This window comes from Molossus molossus, unplaced genomic scaffold (genome assembly GCF_014108415.1).
Source record: "Molossus molossus isolate mMolMol1 unplaced genomic scaffold, mMolMol1.p scaffold_m16_p_12, whole genome shotgun sequence".
Classification (NCBI taxonomy): domain Eukaryota; kingdom Metazoa; phylum Chordata; class Mammalia; order Chiroptera; family Molossidae; genus Molossus; species Molossus molossus.
This window is the reverse complement of record NW_023425347.1, coordinates 66850151-66874999: the sequence shown is the minus strand read 5'-3', so window position 1 is coordinate 66874999 and position 24849 is coordinate 66850151. Positions and strand designations below refer to the sequence as shown.

The 24849-nt window shown below is 36.2% G+C and overlaps 1 protein-coding gene across 7 annotated transcripts in view; it reads right to left on the bottom strand.

The window, feature by feature from the left end:
• FAF1 (Fas associated factor 1) overlaps positions 1-24849 on the bottom strand; it is a 447925-nt gene that overhangs the window by 395961 nt on the left and 27115 nt on the right. For 6 of the 7 annotated variants that reach the window (XM_036255373.1, XM_036255376.1, XM_036255372.1 and 3 more), the window contains exon 1: positions 393-529. The exons of the other annotated variant lie outside the window; for it this stretch is intronic. In XM_036255373.1, the coding sequence (XP_036111266.1) occupies positions 393-479 (87 nt within the window). In that variant the 5' untranslated portion in view covers positions 480-529. Of the gene's footprint in view, positions 1-392; positions 530-24849 lie in introns of those variants that run through there. 7 annotated transcript variants of the gene reach the window in all.

The following is a 24849-nucleotide window of genomic DNA, read 5'->3' as shown; positions in this document are numbered from 1 at the left end:
ATATGACTTTTTTCATTTTACTTATAGTGCTGTTCTAGAAGAAAAGAGAAAATCTTTTTGGCATTTGGATACAACAGCAAAAGCACAATCCAAAACACTGATGAAAGAGATTTGATTAAAATTAAAAACTGCTCTTTGAAAGACACCGAGTAGCTGAAAACATGTCTAACAGAGGACTAACAACCAGAATATAAGAAAAATTCTCAAAACTCAATTTAAATAAATTATATATAGCAAAAGATTTTAATAGAAATTTCACCAAAGAAGATATACAGATGAGGATAAACCCATGAAAAAAGTGCTCATTATCATCAATCATTAATAAAATACAAAATAACCACAGAAAGATAGCACTTCCATACATTAGTATGGCTAAAACCCAAAATACTGACAATATCAAGTGATGATAAGGAAGCAGAACTGGAACTCTCATATATTGCTGGTGAGGAATCAAAATGATGCAGACATTTTAGAAACATTTTAGCAGTTTCTTAGAAAGTTATGACACAGCAATCCCACTCCTAGGTACCTATCCAAAGGAAATTAAAATATATTAATATGAAAATTATACATGAATATTTATAATAGCTTTGTTCATAATCACTGAAAACATAAGATATCCCAAATGTCCTTCAACTCTATTACATACAATAGAAAACTACTCGGCAACATAAATGAACAAATTACTGATAAAACAAAACAATGTGGATAAATCTCAAATGCATTATGTTAAGTGAAAGCCAAACTCAAATGCTACATACTATATGATGCCATTTATATGACACTTTAGAAAAGGCAAAGTTATAACAGAAAACATATTAATGGTTACCAGGGGTTTAGGGTGGGAATAGAGGTTGACTACAAGCACCAAGAGGAAATTTTGATGATTAAGGGAACAGTTTGAGACCTGAACACTATAAAAAGAAAAAAGGCAAACAAATAAGACATTAAAAATGCGATCCCATTTTAAGCTAAATGAAAGACAGAAATAATCCAAAGACTTCAAAATACTAATAAAAGCTGGTAAGAACAGTTAAGATAGGGCAGAAGTTACAGATGTTTCTTCCTTTTTTCCCCATTGACACTCTCCTCCCCATCCACCCCACCCCATACCCGGCTTTGTTGTCCATGTCCATCGATTATGCGTACATGCATATAAGTTCTGTGGTTTATCACTTCCCTCCCCCCACCACCCCCTCCTTCTGAGGATTGTCAGTCTGTACCCTACTTCCACGTCTCTGGGTCTACCCAATTCCTCAGACTGTCATGTTCATTATATTGCACAAATAAGTGAGATCATGTAATATTTGACTTTCTCTGCTTGGCTTGTTTCGCTTAGGATAATACTTTCCAGGTCCTTCCACATTGTCTCAAAAAATAAGAGCTCTTTCTTTCTTACATCTGCATAGTACTCCATTGTGTATATGTACCATCGCATTTTTATCCATTCGTCTACTGATGAACACTTGGGCTGTTTCCAGATCTTAGCTATTGTAAATAGTGCTGCTATAAAAATGGGGTACATATATTCTTTCTGATTCATGTTTCAGGCTTCTTAGGATATATTCCTAGACGTGAGATCACTGGATCAAATGGCAATTCAATCTTTAATTTTTTGAGGTAACACCATAGTGTTTTCCATAGTGGCTGCACCAGTCTACATTCTCACCAGCAGTGTGCTAGAGTCCCCTTTTCTCCACACCCTCGCCAACACTTGTTTGATGATTTGTTGATGGCGGCCATTGTGACAGGTGTGAGGTGATACCACATTGTTGTTTTAATTTGCATCTCTCTGATGATTAGTGATTTTGCTACGGTTATGTCTTAGTCGACCCCTGTGAATGTTTTAGTTTTTCTTGTTATGTGATCATTATACGCATAAAGTATATACCTATTTTTATGCTGGTACAACCCCCAATGGGGTCTCTTAGGCCCTAAGAGAATCATGAAAGTAACAAGAGAAAAGTATTATATGTACAAGGGATCCTCAATAACATCAACACCTCATTTCTCATCAGCAACAAAAAGGTCAGAAGGCAATGGGATTACAAATTCACAGTGCTAAAAGAAAAAATACCTATAAGCCAAAAAAATTGTGCTTCAAAACTGAAGGAGAAATTAAGACTTTCCAAGATAAAAGCTGAAAGAGGCTGTCACTATGAGATCTATGCTACAAGAAGTGATAATAGGAGTCCATCAGGGGAAATGAAAGGACAGCAGACAGTAACTGGAAGCCAAAGAAACTAAGAACAATGATAAAGGTAAATACAAAAGCCAGTATTACTGTACTTTGGGTTTGTAACTCCACTTTTTTCTATATGATTTAACAGACAAAGCATAAGACAATAATTATAAACAGATGTTAGTAGGCATATAATATATAAAGATGCAAGTTGTGATAACAACAACATAAAAGGTCAAAGATGGAGCTGTACAGAAACAGTTTTTGTATACTATTGAAGTTAAACTGGATTAATTCAAAATAAATTGTTATAAATTGAAAAACTAATTTTAGTCCCTAGATAACAACCAAGAAAATAACTAAAAAATATACAGAAAAGAAAATGAGAAAGGAATCAAAACAGTACGATACCCAGTGTGGCTTAGTTGATTGAGTGTCGTTCCATGGACTGAGAAGTCCCGGTTCGATTCCCAGTCAGTGCACATGCCCGGGTTGTGGGCTCAATCCCCACCCAGTAGGGAGCATGCAAGAGACAGCCAAACAATATTTCTCTCTTACATCGATGTTTCTATCTCTCTCCCTTCCTCTCTCCAAAAAATTAAAAACATATTTAAAAAAAAACACAAAAACTACGATACTCCAAAAAAGTCAATTGAACACAAAAGAAAGCAATAATGAAGAAATTGGAGGTGGGGAGTATGATACAAAGAAAACAAATAGCAAAATGGAAGAACTCGCCAGGCCAGTGTGGCTCAGTGGATTGAGCATTGCCTCATGGACTGAGAGGTCCCAGTTCAATTCCCAGTCAGGGTACATGTAGGTTCATCCCCAGAGGTAGATGTGCAGGAGGCAGCCAATCAATGTCTCTCTCTCACATCGATGTTTCTATCTTTCTCTCCCTTCTTCTCTATCTCTAAAAAATCATTAAAAATATATATTTAAAAAATGGATCCCAGCCAGTGTGGCTCAGTGCTTGAGCATCGACCCATGCACCAAGAGGTCACCAGTTCGATTCCGAGTCAGGGCACATCCCCAGGTTCTGGGCCCAATCCTCAGTTAGGGGCTTGTAGAAGGCAGCCAATCAATGTTCTCTCTAATCTATGTTTCTATCTCTCTCCCTCTCCCTTCTTCTCCCTAAAATCAATAAAGAAAAAAGAAAATTTTTTTTTTTTTAAAAAATGAAGAACTAAATGCTTCCTTAGTAGTAATTATTTTAAATGTAAAAGGATTAAACTCTCCAAATTAAATGCCAATTTCAATGAATTTTAAAAGACTAAATCATACAAAATATATCTTTTAATTGTCAAAAAGTAATTTACAGCTGTACAGATTTTCATTTAATAAAGAAGAAAGATTTCTGCCCTAGCCAGGTGGCTCAATTGGCTTGAGCATTATCCCACGCACCAAAAGGTTGTGGGTACGATTCCTAGTCAGGGCACACACCTAGGTTGTGGGTTTGATCCCCCATTTGGGGTGGGTACAGGATCGGTGTTTCTCTTTCACATCAATGTTTCTTTCTCGCATTGATGTTTTTCTTTCTCTCTCTCTGTCTCCCTTCCCTCTCTCTCTAAAATCAATAAAAACATATCCTCAGGTGAGGATTATAAAAATATATATATTTCAAAGCAATAATCTAACTCTACATTTTAAGGAACAGTGTAAAGGAACAGAAGAAAGAACAAAATAGAGAAAAATAAAAGCAACAAAACCAGAGGTTGGTTCTTCAAAAAGATTAACAGTATTGATAAATCTTAACTAGACTGACTTAAAATAATTAAATAAAATTCAAATTACTAAAATCAGAAGTGAAAATGAGATGTTACTGCTGACCTTAAATAATAAAAATACAAAAATAATACCATGAACAAGTATGTGACAACCAATTACATAACCTAGATTAAATGAAAAAATTCCTAGAAACACACAAATCACCAAAATTGACTCAAGAATAGAAAACCAGGCCAGCTGGTATGACTCAGTGGATTGAGCATCATCCCATGGACTGAGAGGATCCAGTTTGATTTCCAGTCAGGGCATATGCCCAGGTTGCGTGCTCAATCCCCAGAAGGGGGTGGGCAGGAGGCAGCCAATTGATGTCTCTCTCACACATCAATGTTTCTATCTCTCTCTCCCTAAAAAATAAAAACAAAAAAATCAATAAAAACATATTTTTAAAAAAACAGAAAACCAAATCCACTTATAACAAGAGATTGTGTCAGTACTCAAAAGCCTCCCAAAAGAAAAGCCCTGGACCAGAGGGCTTCACTGTTGAATTCCACCAACCATTTAAAGAAGAATATCAATCCTTCATAACTCTTCCAAAATACTGAAGAGGAAATATTTCATAAGTCATTCTGAGGCCAGCATCACCCTACAAACAAAGTCAGATAAAGAGAGCTCAAGAAGCCCTGGCCGGTTTTGCTCAGTGGTTAGAGCGTCGGCATGCAGAGCAAAGAGTCACGGGTTCAATTCCAGTCAAAGACATGCACCTCGGTTGTGGTTTGTCCCCGGCCCTGGTCGAGGTAGTGCAGGAGGCAACCAACTGGTATGTCTCTCTCACATAGATGTTTCTCTCTCTCTCTCTCTACCCCTCCCCTCCCACTCTATAAAAAATGAAGAGAGCTCAAAAAAGTTAGATTATTTATGCAATATGAATATAGATGCAAATATTCTCAAAATACTAACAAACTAGAACCAGCTACAAATCAAGAGGGTATACCCATGATCAAGTGGGTTTTTGTTCCAGGATTGCAAAGGTGATTCAATATAGAGAAATCATTAAACCACATTCACAGACTGAAGAAAAAAACAAAATAAAAAAAATGATCAGTTCAAATGATACAAAAAGTATTTGAAAAATGCAAGTTTTCTTAATAAAAATGCTTAATCAATGAATAAAAGGGAACTACTTTCGCATGATAAAAGACATTTATGAAAAACCCAAAACTAAAATTATACTCGATGATGAAAGACAACAGCCTTTGCTCTAAGAGCAAGAACAAGAATGCCCACTTTTTTTTCGCACTTCCAGTACAACATTATATTAGAAATTCTATGCCCTGGCCATGTTGCTAAATGGTTAGAGCGTCGAGCCATGCATCAAAGGGTCATGGGTTTGATTCCCAGTCAAAGGCACAGACCTGGGTTGCAGGTTTGATCCCAAGCCCCCAACAGGACATGTGCAGCAGGCAACCAATTGATGTGTCTTTCTCACTTCAATGTTTCTCTCTCTCTCTTCCCCTACCCCCTCCCTATTGCTCTCTACAAAATAAATAAATAAAAATGGAAAAAATGTCCTTGAGCGAGGATTAACAAAACAAAATTCTATCCAGGTAAATTAGGCAAGAAAAAGAAATAAAACACATTGAAATTGGCACAGAAGTCAAATTAAAGAATAACATACCTAGGAATAAATTAAAACAAAAAAAATGAAAGGCTTGTGCACTTAAAACTACAAAACACTACTAAAAGAAAATTTTAAAGACCTAAATAAGGTGAAAAGACATCCAATGTTCATGGATTAGAAGACTCAGTATCATTAAAAAGACAGTACTAAAAGTAATCTACAGATTCCATACAATCCCTATCAAAATTCTCACAGCCTTTTTTGTAGAAATGAAAATGCTTATCCTCAAATTAAAATTCATACAGAATTGCAACAGGCCCAGAATAGTGAAAATAATATTGAGGAAAAATATCAGTATTGGAAAACTCACACTTCCATATTTCAACTTACTACAAAGCTATCATAATCCAAACAATGTGGTACTGACATAAAACAGACATACAGACCAATATAACAGAATTGAGAGTCTAGAAATAAACACATACTTCTATAGCCAATTGATTATTGGAAAGGGTGACAAAAAAAATTTAGTAGGGGAAAGAATAGATTTAATCAACAAATGGTAGTGAGATAACTGAATATTCACATGCAAAATAATGAAGTTGGACCTCTATCTCATACAATAATTGACTCAAATGGATTAACAACCTAAACATAAGAGCTAAAATTGTAAAACTCTAAAAAACAATACAAAGGTAAATCTTCATAACCTAGGATTAGGTGATGGGTTATTTCATATGTATGACATCAAAAGCATGAGCAACAAAAGAAAAATGCATATATACTGGATTTCATCAAAATTAAAAATATTTCTACAAAGGATATTATCAAGAAAATGAAAAGGCAACCTATATAATGTGAGAAAATATTTGCAAATCATGTCTGATAAGTATCCAGATTATATAAGCTATTCTTACAACTCAGCCACAAAAAGAGAAACCAATTTTAAAATGGGCAAAGGATTTGACTAGATATTTCTCCAAAGATAAACAAATGGTCAGGAAGCACATGAAAAGGTGCTCAATATCACCAATCATAGGGAAATTTTCCTAACTGGTTTTCTGTCTATAATCTATCCACTGATGAAGTGAGGTATTAAAGTCCCCAAATATTATTGTATCGCTGTCTATTTGTTCCTTTAGGCCTGCTAATATTTGCTTTATATATTTAGGTGCTCCTATACTGGGTACATAAATATTTATAAATGTTACAGTCAGCCCTCGTTTATCGCGGTTAAATCAGTTCCAGACTCTACGGCGATAAGTGAATTTCCACAAAGTAGTATTCTTTATTTACTATACAGTCCTCCCTCGCCACTTCGCGCTTCTGGTTAACCATGATAGAGTGAAGCTGTGAAAGTCAAAGTGCAATAAATGTATAGCCTCTTGTTGAACTGACACCTTTATTACCTCATAATGACCTTTTCTGTTTTACCAAAGTCTTCATCTTAGAATCTGTTTTGTCCGGTATAAGCCAAGCAACCCCAGCTATTTTTTTGGCGAGGGAGGGAGGGTTCCATTTGAATGGAATATCTTTTTCCATCCCTTCACTTCAGTCTGTGTGCACCCTTAAAGCTAAAGAGAGTCTCATGGAGGCAGCATATAGCTGGGTCCTCTTTTTGTGTCTATTCAGCCACTTTATGTCTTTTGATTGGAGAATTCAGTCCATTTACATTTAAAGTTATCATAAATAGCCCTAGCCAGTTTGTTCAGTGGTTAGAGCATCAGCCCATGGACCAGAGAGGCCCGGGTTCGGTTCCTGCTAAGAGCACGTACCTCAGTTGCAGTTTGTCCCTGGCCCCGGTTGGGGTTGTGTAAGTGGCAACCAGTCGATGTGTCTCTCTCTCATCGATGTTTCTCTCTCCCCCCCTCCCTCTCTCCCTCTCCCTCTATCTGAAGATAAATGCAAAAATGTCCTTGGGTGAGGATAAAAAAATAAAAATAAATAAGAAAATTTCTATCTCTCCCTTTCTCTCTAAAAAAAAAAATATATATATATATATCAATTAAAACATTTTAAAAAAATAAAGTTATCATGAATAGGTATAAACTTATTGCCATTTTAATTGTTGTCAGGCTGTTTTGTAACTCATTTGTCCCTTCTTCTCTTGCTCTCTTCCTTTATAATTGAATGATTTTCTGTACAGGTATGCTTAGATTCCTTTTTCTTTTACTTTTGTACTACTACAAGTTTTTGCTTTCTGGTTACCATGAGGCTTACATAAAACATCTTACATTTGTAACAATCTACTTTAAATTGATGGCAAGTTAAGTTTGAATGCATTCTAAAATCTACGTATTGACTCTACCCACCCCCAATGTTATGTTTTTCATGTCATAATTTACATATTTTTATTTTGAGTATCCATTAACTATTGTAACTATTTTACTATTTTTGTCTTTTACACTCCACACTAGACTTATAAGTGATTTACCCACCACCATTACATTAGATTACCCTGAATTTAACTACATATTGACCTTTAACAATGAGATTTATATTTTCATGTTTTCCTGTTACTTATTAGCACTGTATCACTTCAGAGTAAAGAAGTTCCTTTAACATTTCTTTATAATTTTTTTCTTTACTGATTTTAGAGGGGGAGAGACAGAAACATCGATGAGCAAGAACATTGACTGGCCGCCTCCTGTATAACCCCCACTGTGGATTTGGCCCACAACCTGGGCATGTGCCCTGACGGAGAATCAACCAGTGACCTCCTGGTCAATACTCAGTACGGGTCAATACTCAGCCAGAGCCACACCAGCTGGGCCCTTTAACATTTCTTATAAGGACATTCTACTGGTGGGTGAACTCCTTTAGCTTTTGTTGTCTGAGAAGACAAATTTGCTAGACAGAGTATTCCTGGTTGGCAGGGCTTTTTTGTTTGTTTGTTTTGTTTTTTGCTTTCAGTACTTTAAATATATCCTGCTGCTTCCTTCTGGACCACAAAATGTCTGCTGAAAATCTTCTTATAGTCGTATAAGGGTTCCCTTGTATATAACAAGTTTTTTCTCTTGCTGCTTTTAAGATTTGATCCTTGTCTTTAACTATGACAATTTAATTATAATATGTCTTTGGTGGTTGTCTTTGAATTACCTTATTTAGAGCTCTTTGGGATTTCTGGAACTGAATCTCATGTTTCCTTCCCCAGGTTAGGGGAGTTTTCAGCTATTATATCCTCATCCCTTCTCCATCTGGCACCCTAATACTACGAATATTGGTCTGCTTGATGTCACATGTGTTCCTTAGGCACTCTTCAGTTCTTTGTTCATTTTGCTCCCCTGAATGAATAAATCCACTGCCCTGTCTTTAAGTTCAGTGCTCCTTTCTTCCATTTCATCTAGTCTAATTCTTATCCCTTTATGGAATTTATCAGTCTAGTTATTATATTCTTCAACTCTCTAATTTATTTTTGTTACTTTCTCATATTTTCTCTTTGTTGAACTCACTTGTTCATATGTTGTTCTCCTGACCTCGATAAGCATTTCATGAGCAGTATTTCTTAATTATTTATCAGAGAAATCAATTATCTGTTTCATTAAAATCTTTTCCAGGAGTTTTATTATGTTCATTTGTTTGGAATATATTCCGTTTCTTCATTTTCTGTGACTCACTGTGTTTGTTTCTGTGCATCAGTAAAAAATAGCCACTCTTCCCAGTCTTGATGGAGTGGCCAGTATAGACCACTTTCAATTTTATATCAAGGTCAATCACTAGATGTGGCCTCTTACTGGCAACATTAGCAGTGGATTTTGAATAATTAGAGTCTATGGTGACCTAAACACAAGAGGAAATTATGCAATCAAGTGATATAACACATGTAAGATGTATGAAACTACTGCCAGAATAATACAGCATACTGTTTAACAGCAACTTTTTTTTTTTATCCTCACCTGAGGACATTTTTCCATTTTTTGTTCAGATAGAGTGGGAAGGGGAGAGGGGGAGAGGGAGAGAGGGAGAGGGAGAAAGAGAGAGAGAGAGAGCACGCGCAACATCAATGTGAAAGGGACACATTGAGTGGTTGCCACCCACACAACCCAACCAGGGCCGGGGACAAACTACAACCGAGGGACATGCCCTTAGCAGGAACCGAACCCAGGTCTCTCTATACCGCAGGCTAACGCTCCAACCGCTGAACCAAACCAGCCAGGGCAACGGCAACCTTTTTTAATAAATAGGAAGCCCACACTTAAAATAATGATAGAAGGTCCGGTTGGTATGGCTCAGCAAATTGAGCAATATCCCATGGACTGAGAGGTTCCAGGTCAATTTCCAATCAGGGCACATGCCCAGGTTGCAGGCTCGATCCCCAGTAGGGGGCATTGATCTCTCTCTCCCCCTTCCTCTCTCTTTAAAAAAATCAATAAAAATCTTTTTAAATAAAATTAAATTATGATAAAAGTATAGCACAATATATAAAGCAGTCACAGTGTTTATTATTATTATCAAGTATATATTATACATAATTGTATGTGCTATACTTTTTTATGACTGAAGTGCAGTAGGTATGACTGAAGACCAGTATCATCACAAACACCTGATTAATACTTTGTACTACTACATTAAGACAACTACAATATCACTAGGCAATAGAAATTTTTCAGCTCCATTATAATCTCATTAAACCACTGTTGTATATACAGTCCAATGAAGACCAAAAGGTCATTATGTTGCACATGGCTACATATAGTAGTTCCCTCTTATCTTCAGGAAAACTACTGGAGGCTCCAAGACCCCCAGTAGATGCCTGAAAACATGGATACTACTGAACCCTATATATATACTATGACTTTTTTATACATATGTGAATGGAAGTTTCCATTACACAGTCATTTATGTCAAAAAAAAAAAAAGGAGCCAAGAAGACAAAAAGTTCATGTTCTTCCCACACGTAAAATTTTGAACCAGCCATAAAACTACATCCTGAACTTCCTCCATACATGGCATCCAGACCGTCTGCACTCTTCCCCTTGAAAGGGGCCAATCTGTTTCACCAGCCAACATCCCTCATTTGCACAGACAACCTAATTGAGGTCTGAACTCTTGGTCTTTTGTACTTGCCATAGAAGCACATCCTGAACTTGCTTACCTCAGTCTCACCACCTGGACCTGACCAACCCTTTTTGAACTAGTCATCACACCATGTTAGACTAACAACCAATAGGAAAATATCTTCTGTGACAAACTTGTGGTTTTTGCCACTATAAGATTTGGCTTTCTTTGTCTTCCCCACATTTCAGGTTTTCCCTTGAATTTGTGTCTCCCGGATCTAAATCCTTTCTTTTTTAGATTAAATTTATTGGGGTGACACTGGTTAATAAGATCATATAAGTTTAAGGTGAATATTTCTGATATATGGTCTGTATATTGCATTGTGTTGTGTGCCCACCACTCAAAGTCAAATCATCTTCCATCACCATATATTTGGCCCCCAATATCTTTAACTACATCCCCCCACCCCGTTCCCTCTGGTAATCACCACACTATTTTCTGAGTTTCATTCTTATATCCCATATGAGTGAAATCATATTGTTCTCAGCTTTTCTGATTGACTTATTTCACTTAGCATATCCTCAAGGTCTATCCATGTTGTCGCAAATGGCAGTATTTCATATTTGTATGGCTGAGTAGTATTCCATTGTATATATGTACCACATCTTCTTTATCCAAACATCTATTGAAGGGCACTTCAGTTGTTTCCATGTCTTGACCAACATGAATAACGCTGCAATGAACATAGGGATGCATATATCTTTGCGAATAAGTGTTTTCGAATTTTTCAGGTAGATACCCAGAAGAGGGATTGCTGGGTCATATGGTAAATCTCTTAAATTTTTGAGGAACCTCCATACTGTTTTCCATAGTGGCTATACCAATTTACATTCCCACCAGCAGTAAATGAGGGTTCCTGTTTTTCCACAAGTTCTCCAACACTTGTTATTACTTGTCTTGTTGACACTAGCCATTCTAGCAGGTGTGAGGTGGTATCTCATTGTAGTTTTGATTTCCATTTCCCTAATAGCTAGTGAAGTTGAGCATTTTTTCATATATCTGTTAACCATTTGTACATCTTCTTGGGAGACGTGTCTGTTCAGGTCCTCTACCCATTTTTTAATTGGATTCTTTGTGGGGTTTTCTTGTTGAGTTATATGAGTTCTTTACATTTTTCGAATATTAATCCCTTGTCAGAGCTGTTGTTTGCAAATATCTTATCCCATTTGGCCTTTTTGTTTTGTTGGTGGTTTCTTTTGCTGTGCAGCAGCTTTTTTGTTTAACATAGTCCCATTCAATTATTTTTGCCTTTACTTCCCTTGCCTTGTGTTCAAATTCATAAAATCCTCTCTAAAACCTAGGTCAGTAAGTTTAGCACCCGTTTTCTTTTACATAATTTACTGTGTCAGGTCTTAATTTAGGTATTTGATCCATTTTCACTTAATTTCTGTGTATAGTGACAAAGAGCATTCTAGTTGCATTCTTTTGCACATAACTTTCCAATTTTCCCAAAACCATTTATTGAAGAGGCTTTCTTTTCTCCATGGTATGCATATTTTTAGTGCCTTTGTCAAAAATTATTTGCCCGTAACACACAAGTTTATTTCTGGGCTCTCAATTCTGTCTCATTGGTCTGTGTGTCTGTTTTTCTGTCAATATCTTGCTGTTTTGACAACAGGTGCTTTGTAGTATAATTTGAAGTCAAGTAGTGTGATACCTCCAGGCTTTTGTCTTTTTCCTCAGGATTCCTTTGGCTATTTGGGGTCTTTTGCAGTTCCATATAAATCTGATTATTTCTTGTTCTATTTCTTTTTAAAATGTCATTGGGATTCTGATGTGATTTACATTAAATCTGTATATTGCTTTGGCTAATATAGCCATTTTAACAATGTTGATTCTTCCAATCCATGAACACAAAATATCTTTATGTCGTCTTCAGTTTCTTAATAATGTCTTGTAGTTTTTAGTGTACAGATTCCTTCACACTCTTTGTTAAGTTTATTTTAAAAGGAATTAATTTCTAATACATACATCAACATGGGTAAATCTCAAAAACATGATACTGAATGCAAGTAGGAAATATAAAAAAGTATATGGTATATGATTCCATATAAATGATATTCAAAACTAGAAAAAACTAATCTATGGTGACAAAAAAGAGAGTGGTACCTGGCTGGTGTGGTTCAGTGAACTGAGCATTGTCCCGTGGACTGAGAGGTCCCAGTTCAATTCCCAGTCAGGGCACATGCCTGGGATGCAGGCTAGATCCCTAGTAGCAGGCATGTAGAAGGCAGCTGATCGATGTTTCTCTCTCACATCTATGTTTCTCTCTCTCTCTCCCTCTCCCTTCATCTCTCTCTAAAAAAATCAATAAAATATATATTTTTTAAAGAGAGTAGTAAATGCTTCTGTAGGTGGGAGAACTAACAGAAAAGAGACATGAGGAAATATTTCAGGGAAATAGGAGTGTTCTGTACCTTAACTGGAGTCATAATTTCATGAGTATACTTTTGTTAAAATTTATCAAACTGCACTCTTAAAATCGAACAACAACAACAAAAAGAGTACTGAGGGGGAAAAAACTAATGAATGACAGGTCTCCCCAACCCTATTTAATTACTTATTAATATTTTGTCTTTTATTGATTTTAGAGAGTAAAGGAAGGGAGAGGGAGAGAGAAAGAGAAACATCAATGGAGAGAACATCAACTGGCGAACTCCTGCATGCCGCACATTGGGGATGCGGCCCCCAATCTGGTCATGTGCCCTGTCCAGGAATCAAACCAGCGACCTCTTAGTGCATAGGTTGACACTCAACCACTGAGCTACACCAGCCGGGTTCCCCAATCCTATTTAACTTCTTGTGTTCATTTATTCATTCAACAAATATTTACTAAGCATCACCTATGTTCTAGATGCTGGGGATACAATGAATAAAAATATAGAAAACCCTGCTCTCATTATACATGCATCATAAAGGAAGATACAGACAATAAACAAGATAGTTTAAATACACATATGGACTTAATATAGTGATAAACTGTAATTTAAAGCAGGGAAAGGGGATATGAAACAATGGGAAGGGATTAAAACTTTTGATAGGTAGGCCAGGGAAGACCACTAAGATAACTTTGGAGCTTGTATCTATGACTTAACTATGTCTATGGAATATTATTGGGTGTGTCGTTATGAGTATTCTGAGCCTCGGCTTTTAGAGGTATTATGAGTTTCTGCTCGCCCTCTTACATTTATGTTATCATTACATATGTGAAACCAGATCATTACTGGGTAGGTTACCTATAATCCCTTAAAAGGATCTTAGAATGAATAAGCATGGAACATATCTGAGCCCAACCTGCTCTGCAGCCAAGTCCAATTAGACCTATAACTTGAAGCACAGCCACCTAGACAGTCTAGATCAATCAACTCACAGCAAATGGCTGAATGAGAGTAAATTGTTGTTTTAAGACACTGAGTTACAGGGAAGTTTGCTGCTAAGCAAGAGCATTGGTTTGGAGTTCAATACTATGTTTGGAATTTACATTTAAAAAAATACTCCAGCAGTACTATGCAATTATCAAAAGAATGAGTGATTGTTCTATATGTTACAATTAAGAGAGCTCCAGAATATATATTTGAGTGAATAAAAAAAACTGTAGAAAAGTTTGTGCACTGTGCTATCATTTATTTATTGATAATATGAAAATATAAGAAATTCACTTATATTTTTTTACAATGAAAAAAGAAGTGATCATTTTTTTAATATAAAAAAAGAAAAGGAATGGGCGAAGCGGAAAGAAGCTAGACTACTTTGAATATACTTTGACTTAGATTTTACTTTGTAACCATGTAAATATTTTTATATTACTCCACAATAAAAACATTTTAAGGATTCTCAAAGATAGGTTAACAATAACCAGACTTACTCTTTTGTCGAAAAGAAATTTAAAAATCAGAATATATGACAAAAGGGTTATAGTCAACTCCCAGTTGTCCAAATAAAATATACCTTGGCAGTAATTTCTGGTAATCTAGGCCCTTTTCACTACTATTCTCCAACGAAACCTGAGCATTTATCAGATCACAATATAATTACTTGTTTACAAATCTCTCTTCTATCTCTCCTATTTAATTCTGATATCTTGAAATGCAGAAACCGTGTCTTAGTCCTCTTTTTATCCCAAATGCGTAACCAAATAATGTTTGCTATTTATTATCTAACATATTTTCAAATTACCTCCAATTTTGCTCAAATTATTTGCTATATTTAAAGTGCCTTTAATGACTTTTCTACTACTCAAGACACCTCATTCTACAGCCTTCTTCCCTAACCATCACTAGACTCTGATCCCTGAAAAAAATTACTTACCTCTGTTTTCTTAGGACATTGTGTGTGTGTGTGGGGGGGGGGGGGGGTGTATCTCAAAGTTCTTGGGATACATACACACACACACACACATATATATATAACATCAGTATTCTATATCCTAAACATCTGCTTAATGTTGTCTCTTCAAAGATATGAAATGCTGTCTTGCTTATTTTTGTAGCTCATCACCTGGAACTATGTGTAGTATAACTGGTGGTAATAAATGCCTTTCAGAAGAATTAAATAATGCATTTTTAGCATATGCATGAATTAAACCACTGTGCAGCACTGGCAAAAATTCCCGTTTCATAACAACAACAACAAAAATGTTGGGCCATTTGGGTATCTAATAGAAACTACAATGAATCGAGAGAACTATAGATGTAACATGCAATTTTAAGGAAGGAGGGGACTAGAATCAGAAGTACTCCATTTATTAACCAACCATATTAGTTATATGGCAATATACCTCTGGTGACAAATCTAATAGCAGCAATAGATACTAACTACCACAAAGTTTAATTTTCCTTGGCTTCCTAGAACAAGGACTAAGGGACAATCTCCATTCCATTCTTCATAATCTCTTACTTGGTTTCCAGCTTGCTCTCTCAAAAGACTGTAGCCCTGGCCAGTTTGGCTCAGCGGTTAGAGCGTCGGCCTGCGGTCCAGAGAGACCCAGATTCGGTTCCCGCTAGGGGCATGTACTTCGGTTGCAGTTTGTCCCCGGCCCCGGTTGGTCGTGCGGGTGGCAGCCACTCGATGTGTCCCTTTCACGTCGATGTTTCTCTCTCTCTCTCTTTCTCTCTCTCCCTCCCACTCTCTCTATCTGTACAAAAAACGGAAAAATGTCCTCGAGTGAGGATAAAAAAAAAAAAAAAAGACTGTAAAAGATTATTTCCAACAAGATCCTCCTCTGGAACCTCACAAAACTAGCAGCATAAATTAAAACTGTATAAAAACACTGTTTAAGTATGGAAGTCCTCAAAAAATTAAACATAGGGCCCTGGCCAGTATGGTTCAGTTGGCTGGAGCATAGTCCCATACACCAAAAGGTGGCAGGCTTAATTTCCAGTCAGGGCACATACCCAGGATATGGGTTCTATCTCCAGTTGGGGAATACGCGGGAGGCAACCAATCGATGTTTCTCTCTCACAGATGAATGGATGAACCAAATGAGGTATATACATAAAATGAAGTGTTAGCCTTTATAAGTAAGGAAATTCTAACACATGCCACAATATGGATAAAAATTCTGAAGACAATATACTAAGTAAAAAAGCTAGACACAAAGGGACAAATATTGTATGATTCCACTTACATGAGATACCTGAAGTAGTAAAATTCATAGAGACAAAGAGTAGAATGGTTGCTACCAAGGGCTTGGGCAAAGAGGATGGAGAGTTAGTGTATAAAAGGTAGAATTTCAGTTTGGGGAATATGGTGGTAATGACTATACAGCAATGTGAATGACATGACACAGAACTATAAACTTAAAATAATTAAAATGATAAATTTTATGTTAAGTATATAATTTTACTACCAAAAAAAGTCCCGCTTAATTAAGATAAACCCCTAGTAACACTTAGTTGTGCTGTGAATTTCCTACCAAGATCATCAAAACCAAGTTCTCAAATATCTCCTAGTGATTTCAAATTGTATATCCCAAGTACAGGGATCTTCCCATTTATATCACACATGATCCTAATAATAGTTGTTTCATATTTCACTTCTCCCTATTTTGAGCAAAGAGGAACATTCAGTTTCCAAATACCCGCTGATACTAATATACCCACCACCCAACTAAAAAATGACATAATCAGTATCTTTGAAGCCTTCTGAGTGATACTTTCTAGTTACCTTCCTTTCTCCACTAAGTTAACTATTATCCTGAATTTTGTCTTCATATTGTCTTGTTTTTCCTAAGAAAAATCTCTTTCTATGAATGGGTAAAACAGCCATGAAACTTGTATTTGACAAATATTTAGAAAAACCTAGATTTATTGTTCACTTATTCACTGTATTTATTAAGTCAGGCTGGTGTGGCTCAGTGGATTGAGTAATATCCCATGGACTGAGAGGTCCCAGTTCGATTCCTGATCAGGGCACATGCCTGGGTTACAGGCTCGACCCCAAGTAGAGGGCATGCAGGAGGCAGCCAATCAGTTTCTCTTTCACATCGATGTTTCTCTCTCTCTCTCCCTTCCTCTATCTCTAAAAAATCTATAAAAACATATTTTAAAAAAGAAGCCCATAGAAGTGATGGAAGGAAGGAAGGAAGAGGTAGAGATAAAGATGGAAAGGGGAAAGAGGAGACAAGACAGAGAAATGTCACAGGAAAAAAATTTAATTAAGATTGGTAGGGGGAAATGAAGGCTTTATCCAAGCAATAGTTAAATGCAAAGTACTGAGAGGACCTGTGCACAACGCAGAGCAGACTATTATTGCCAGTGCTGCAACGGTAAGGACAATATGATTTCAAGACCATCAACTCCAGAAAGATGAGGAGACAGAGGGCTTGAGCAGCAACATGACAAGTCACTATCACAGAGAGTACAAGAGGCAGCACGGTCCTTACCTCTCCTACATCAGGTTTACCTGGAATGCTTACTAAAACTACAGTTTTTGGATTCTGCCTGACACTACTGAATCAGACTTTCTGGAAGTAGATTTCTAGAATATATATTCTACTAAGCATCCTACATGATTCTTTCACTGATTACAATTTGAGAACCACCAGTACAGTGCAAAGAGTCCTGCCCACTTCCTGACCTCCAACTAGATATTTTCAGGTAAATAGTTTTGTTTAACTCAGTGCAAAAGTCTTCATGCTGTTAAAAAGGACTGCTGAGGCCCTGGCCGGTTTGGCTCAGCGGTTAGAGCATCGGCCTGTGGTCCGTAGAGACCCAGGTTCGGTTCCCGCTAAGGGCACATATCTCGGTTGCAGTTTGTCCCCGGCCCTGGTTGGTTGTGCGGGTGGCAGCCACTCGATGTGTCCCTTTTCACGTCGATGTTTCTCTCTCTCTCTCTCTGTTCCTCTCTCTCCCTCCCACTCTACCTGAACAAAAGATGGAAAAATGTCCTCGGGTGAGGATGATTAAAAAAAAAAAAAAAGTACTGCTGAATTATATTATTTTTAATTTTACCAAGCATGGCTATGCTCTTATTGTTCTTTAATAACTAGACTAATAACTAGACTTTTATTACTAGACTAATAACTACACATTATTAGTCTAGTTATAAAAACCTACACAGATGCTTCCAGTGGCAATGTGTACTAAGAAAAATAAATCATGTCTCTACCAATTCCCAATATAAGCTGACAAATGATTCCACACTGATGCAATCTACTCACAAGTTCGTAAATGCTAATAAATGCCAAACAGTGCCACAGTGCAAGAGCACACACATTTTGTCAAACAGATAATTTGATATCAGGAAATATCAGTCGCTAACCCAGTTTGTTTCTTAAATAACTTTTCTTTAAATATTTTTCTTAAAACATTGTTTTTCTTTTTAAAATCTTGAAATGTAGAAGCCACACCAGAACTGAATTGTATGGAGCTATCTTTCATACAAATATGTCCTTCATTTAAGTTATGCATACAGTCAATTTACAGAAATTAACCAGGCATGGTTAGTTAAGTTGAGGGACTCAAGTCTGACAGGCCTTAAATATTTTGACAATGCCATTTTAAGGCACCTCTAAAAATACTTATGCTTCTATCAACTATAACAGCATTTATTGTATTACAATGGCTGTTTACATGTGCCTCTATTCCCTCACTAGATACCATAGTTGGTGTTATAATCCTGGTGCACAGCAGATTGCCTAAAACATAGTAGACCACTCAATGAATATTTGTTGAAAGGATGAATGGCTGCATTAACTTTATACAAATACAGTTCTTATGCACTGTTCATGTGTTTTAGACATATTAATTCATAATCCTGTAATCATCCTTACAAGATAAAGTATCATGCCCGGGCCGGTTTGGCTCAGTAATTGGAGCGTCAGCCCGTGGACCAAAGAGTTGCGGGTTGGATTCCGGTCAGGGTTGTGGTTTGGGCCCTGGCCCTGGTCGAGGTTGTGCAAGAGGCAACTGATTAATGTGTCTCTTTCACATAAATGTTTCTCTCTCCCTCCGACTCTGCCTGAAATTGAACAGAAAAATATCCTCAGGTAAGGATTTAAAAAAACAAAACCAAAAAAAGATAAATTATCACTGATGAGGAAACTTAAGCTTAGAGAGCAAGTAGCATGTCCCAGTTGCTTAGCTATGTGGTGGGAGAACCACAATTTGAATCTAAAGCCAGAACACCAAAGTGCTCAATCTTTCCACTACAACCCTGCAAAGTTCATCAAGGTTAACATCAAAAAAAAGAAAGAATATCTGTAGTAAAGCCTTAGGAAGGCTTGGGTTGTTCCCAATTTCATCAAGAATAAACTGTGAGGAAGAAGAGGAGATAACATATCAAACTAATCATATTAATATATGCCTTAAGTTTCTAACAGAAGGGTACACATAATATAGGGGGAAAAAATCACAAAATCAGAATTTGTTCATTAATAACCAAAAGAGTTACTATAAAGTTATATTAAAGACACTAAAAAACAGTACTCATGAAACTGATGGGATGAATATCTAAACACTAGATACAGAGCAGAAATAATTCCCTGGACTTATGACTGCCAAAGTAAACCATCCCCCAAACCAATCCAGGTACTTTATTCCGCTTCATGCTTACCAATCCAGGTTCTGATGACTAAACTGGTTTCTCAGATATCCTAAACCAAGAAGAGAATATTCTGAATAATAATTACATTGTGGTTAATGTAAAAAATGTCTAGCCCATTGCAAACCGATATTCTAGTTAACAAATCTGTCTCTTGTGAATCTACTATTCTGAATAAATTTTCCAGAACATTATTACTGATGAATAATAGGTAAACATCAAATATTTAAGTCAGCAAAGCCAAAGGCCAGACTATGGATTCCTGATAAGTCAGCAAACCTCTCTCATTATTTAAGCCACATTTCTCAGAAATACCAAAATGTGGCATTAACAACTATAATTCAATGTTAGCAGAATTTTAAAGTTAGATCTTTTCTCCACTCACTTTCAAATAAACCAAACAGGTAATTCAACTTATGATACCACAGGCATATAAGTAACTTTAAAAAATTACTATAGGCCCATAAAAAGTTTTTTGAATTACTATAGAAGACCGAAGATTTCCAAACTCATTTTATGAAGCCAGCATAATCCTAATTCCAAAACCAGATAAAGACACTACAAAGAAAGAAAACAACAGGCCAATATCAATGATAAACACAGATGCCAAAATCCTTAACAAAATATTAGCAAATTGGATCCAACAATACTTCAAAAAAATCATTCATCATGACCAAGTGGGATTCATCCCAGGAATGAAAGGATGGTATAATATTCACAAATCAATAAACGTGATACACCACATAAACAAAATGAAAGATAAAAACCATATGATCTTATCAATAGATGCTGAAAAGCATTCAACAAAAATTCAGCGCCCATTTCTAATAAAAACACTCAGCAGCTCTGGCCTGTTTGGCTCAGCGGTTAGAGCGTCAGCCTGTGGTCCAGAGAGACCCAGGTTCGGTTCCCACTAAGGGCACATACCTCGGTTGCAGTTTGTCCCTGGCCCTGGTTGGGTCGTGCGGGTGGCGACCACTTGATGTGTCCCTTTCACATTGATGTTTCTCTCTCTCTCCCTCCCTGCCCCCCAACTCTACCTGAACAAAAAATGGAAAAATGTCCTCGAGTGAGGATAAAAAAAATTAAAAAACACTCAGCAATGTGGGATCTTGCTATAATAAAGGTCATACATGAAAAACCTACAACCAACATCATACTCAATGGGCAAAAACTAAAAGCATTTCCCTTAAGAACAGAAACAAGACAGGGATGCCCACTTTCACCACTCTTATTTAATACAGTACTGGAAGTATTAGCCACAGCAATCAGACATTAAGAAAAAATAAAAGGGATCCAAACTGGAACGGAGAAAGTGAAACTGCCTCCTTTCATAGATGACATAACATTATACATAGAAAACCCTAAAGACTCCATCAAAAATCTGCTAGATTTAACAAACAAATTTGGCAAGGTAGCAGAATACAAAATAAACATCAAGAAATCAACGGCATTCTTACACACCAATAATGAACTCACAGAAAGAGAAACTAAAATACCAATCCCATTTACCATTGCGGCCCAAAAAAATTAAGATACCTAGGAATAAACTTAAGCAAAGAACTAAAGGACCTATTTGCAGAAAACTACAGGGCATTGAAAAAAGAAATAGAGGAAGATAGAAAAAAGTGGAAGCATATACCTTGTTCATGGATTGAAAAAATTATCATCATTAAAATGTCCATATTACCCAAAGCAATCTATAGATTCAATGAAAACCCCATCAAAATACCAACCACATAGTTCACAGAACTAGAACAAATACTCCATAAGTTTATATGAAACAAAAAAACACCCCAAAAAGCCATAGCAATCTTGAAAAAGAAGAACAAAGTTGGAGGGATCACAATACTGGATATCAGGTTATACTACAAAGTCATTGTAATCAAAACAGGCTGGCACAAGAACAGGCAAAAAGATCAATGCAACAGAACAGAGAACCCAGAAATTGACCCAAGACAATATACTCAATTAATATTTGACAAAGGTGGCAAGAACATACAGTGGAGTCAAGACAGCCTCTTCAATAAATGGTGTTGGGAAAATTGGACAGCTACATGCAAAAAAAAAAAAATGAAGCTAGACCACACCATACACAAGAATAAACTCAAAATGGATAAAAGACTTAAAAGTGACTCATGAGTCCATAACAATCCTAGGAGAAAATGTAGACAACAAAATTTCAGACATCACACGCAGCAGAATGTTCACTGATACAATGCCTAAGGCAACAGAAACAAAGGAAACAATGAACACATAGGACTACATCAAACTAAAAAGCTTCTGCATAGCAAAAGAAACAACCATCAAAATGGAAAGGGAACCCACTGTATGGGGGAGCATAATTGCCAATGATACAAAAGGTAAAGGATTAATTTCCAAAATATATAGGGTACTCATACAACTCAACAAAAAAAAGACAAAGAACCCAATTAAAAAATGGGCAGAGGAGCTGAATAGACACCTCTCCAAACAGGACATGTAAATGGCTAAGAGACATATGAAGAAATGCTCAACAGCACTAATCATCAGAGAGATGCAAATTAAAACAACAATGAGGTATCACCTCACACCTGTCAGAATGGCCGCCATCAACAAATCATCAAACAACAAGTGTTGGCAAGGTTGTGGGGAAAAGGGGACTCTAGTGTACTGCTGGTGGGAATGCAGACTGGTGCAGCCACTGTGGAAAACAATATGGTGTTACCTCAAAAAGTTAAAAATCGAACTTCCATTTGACCCATTGATCCCACTTCTAGGAATATACCCTAAGAAACCTGAAACACCAATCAGAAAGAATATTTGTGTACCCCTATGTTCACAGCAGCACTATTTACAATCACTAAATCTGTAAACAGCCCAAGACTCCATCAATAGATAAGTGGATAAAAAAGCTGTGGTACATATACACAATGGAATACTATGCAGCTGGAAGAAAGAAAGATCTCTTATCATTTGAGACCAAATGGAGGGACCTAAAGAGCATTATCCTAAACAAAACAAGCCAATCAGAGAAAGACAAATATCCCATGATCTTACCTATTTGTGGAATATAATGAACAAAACAAACTAATAAACAAAATAGACCCAGAGACATGAAAGTAGGGTACAGACTGACAGACCTCAGGAGAGGGGGGTACAGGGAGAAGGGAAGAGAAAAACCAAAGAACTTATATGCATGTATAAGACAACATAGACGAGAATGCTGTCAATGGGGGAAAAAGGAGAAACATCTGTAACAAAATTTAAAAAAAATTACTACAGGCCCATATATTACATTTTTTATATAAATATCTCTTTCCCTAAATAAGCATATAACAGTGAATCAATACTACTGTCTACTATCAATTCTTCACACTTAGTCCATTAGCAAACTGCTTTTTTAAAACTACTGCAATTAGAGTATCAAAACAAAAAACCTGAGAGATTTTACTTAGCATTTCATCAAATTCCACTTTGGGATGTGAGAGAAAATGCCAAAAAATAACTTGAATTTTCCAGTTTTAAGGCTTTAAGCCCCTCATGTATGAAGCCCTTAAAAAAATGCAGTTCTTCCTTTTCTGTTCTCTTACGATTTTCTGTCCAAAATATCATTTTGCATTTAATTCTATTGTCTTATACTATTATTATCATAATGTTACTCATAAAATTTGGGAACCTCAAACATAATGCCAGTTTTCTGCCATGTAACATTTAATAAATTTTAGGCATCTATAGGTTAGAAAGCTAAAAACCTTAGTAGAAAGACTCTTAAAAAACAGCAAAGTTTTTGGCAGTCTTACAAGACAAAAATTACATGTCAGAACCAGCCATGGATCAAGACCTCAGATAACACATCACACTCTAAGGTAAAACAAAAAGGCAAGACACAGATTGGGAAAAATATTCATCTGGTGACCCTCAAAAGCATTAGGTTGGAAGAAATCTGACTTAAAACACAGCATGTTTTATGATTTAATTTATATGAAGTCCAATAACAGGCAAACTATAGTGATAGAAATCAGGTTTCCTATGACGCATGGGGACTGACTGGAAGAGATCTTGAGGGAACCTTTCTGGAACAATGAAAATGTTCTATATCCTTACTGGAGTAATGGAATACTACTCAGTAATTTAAAAAACTACAAATATACTCACATATGAATAAAGTGCAAAAACATTATGTTGAAGGAAAGAAGCAAGATGCAAAAGATTGCATGTTGCATGACTTCATTTATATAAAGTGCAATAAAAGGCAAAACTAATTTACCATGATGGTAATCAGAACAGTGATTTCCTATGAGGCACGAGGATTGACTGGAATAGAATGTGAGGAAATCTTTCTAAAACAATGGAAATGTTCCATATCTTTATTACAATGATAATTAGAGGAGTATATACAATTACTAAGGCTCATCAAATTGTCCACTTAAGTGTATTTCACTGACTGTGAATTTCACATAAATTTTTCGTATTCATAAACAGCTAAATAAATGGAACTTTTACTTATCAAAAAAAAAAAAAAAAAAGCAGAGTAATAAAATTATAAAGTAGCAGAGACTTGACATCCCAAATGATTTTAATATTCTTGGCCAAAATGTTTGATATACCCAAGAGTTAAGTTTACCAATGCATCAAACTCCTTAATAAAAAATGAATACATAAATAAAAAAGCAAAATAAAGAAAATTTCAGATAAAATAAAGCTGAGAAAATGTCTTACCAACAGCTCTTTCTTGCATACATGAAATAGTAAAAAGTTTTTCAGGCTAAAGGGAATGATAATCTACACAGTGCCAAAAAATGATAAATATGTGGGTAAATAAAAGCCTTTTTTTTCTCTTGCTTAATTTTTTTTTTTTAAATCCTCACCCGAGGATATTTTTCCATTTTTGTTCAGATAGAGTCTAGGAAGGGAGAGAGAAAGAGAGAGAGAGACACATCGACTAGTTGCCTCCTGCACGACCCCGACCAGGGCTCGAGACAACCACAACTGAGGTACACGCCCTTGACCGAAATTGGACCTACAGCTCATTGGTCCTCAGGCCAATGCTCTAACCACTGAGCCAAACTGGCCAGGGCTCTTGCTTAATTCTTTAAAAGACAATTAACTCTGTAAAGCAAAAATCATAGCTATGAATTACGAGGTTTATAGCACATGTAAAAGTAAACTATATGAGAAGAATAAAACAAAGGTTGAGAAGGGGAAAATGGAAGTTTACTCATAAAATTCTTATAGTATG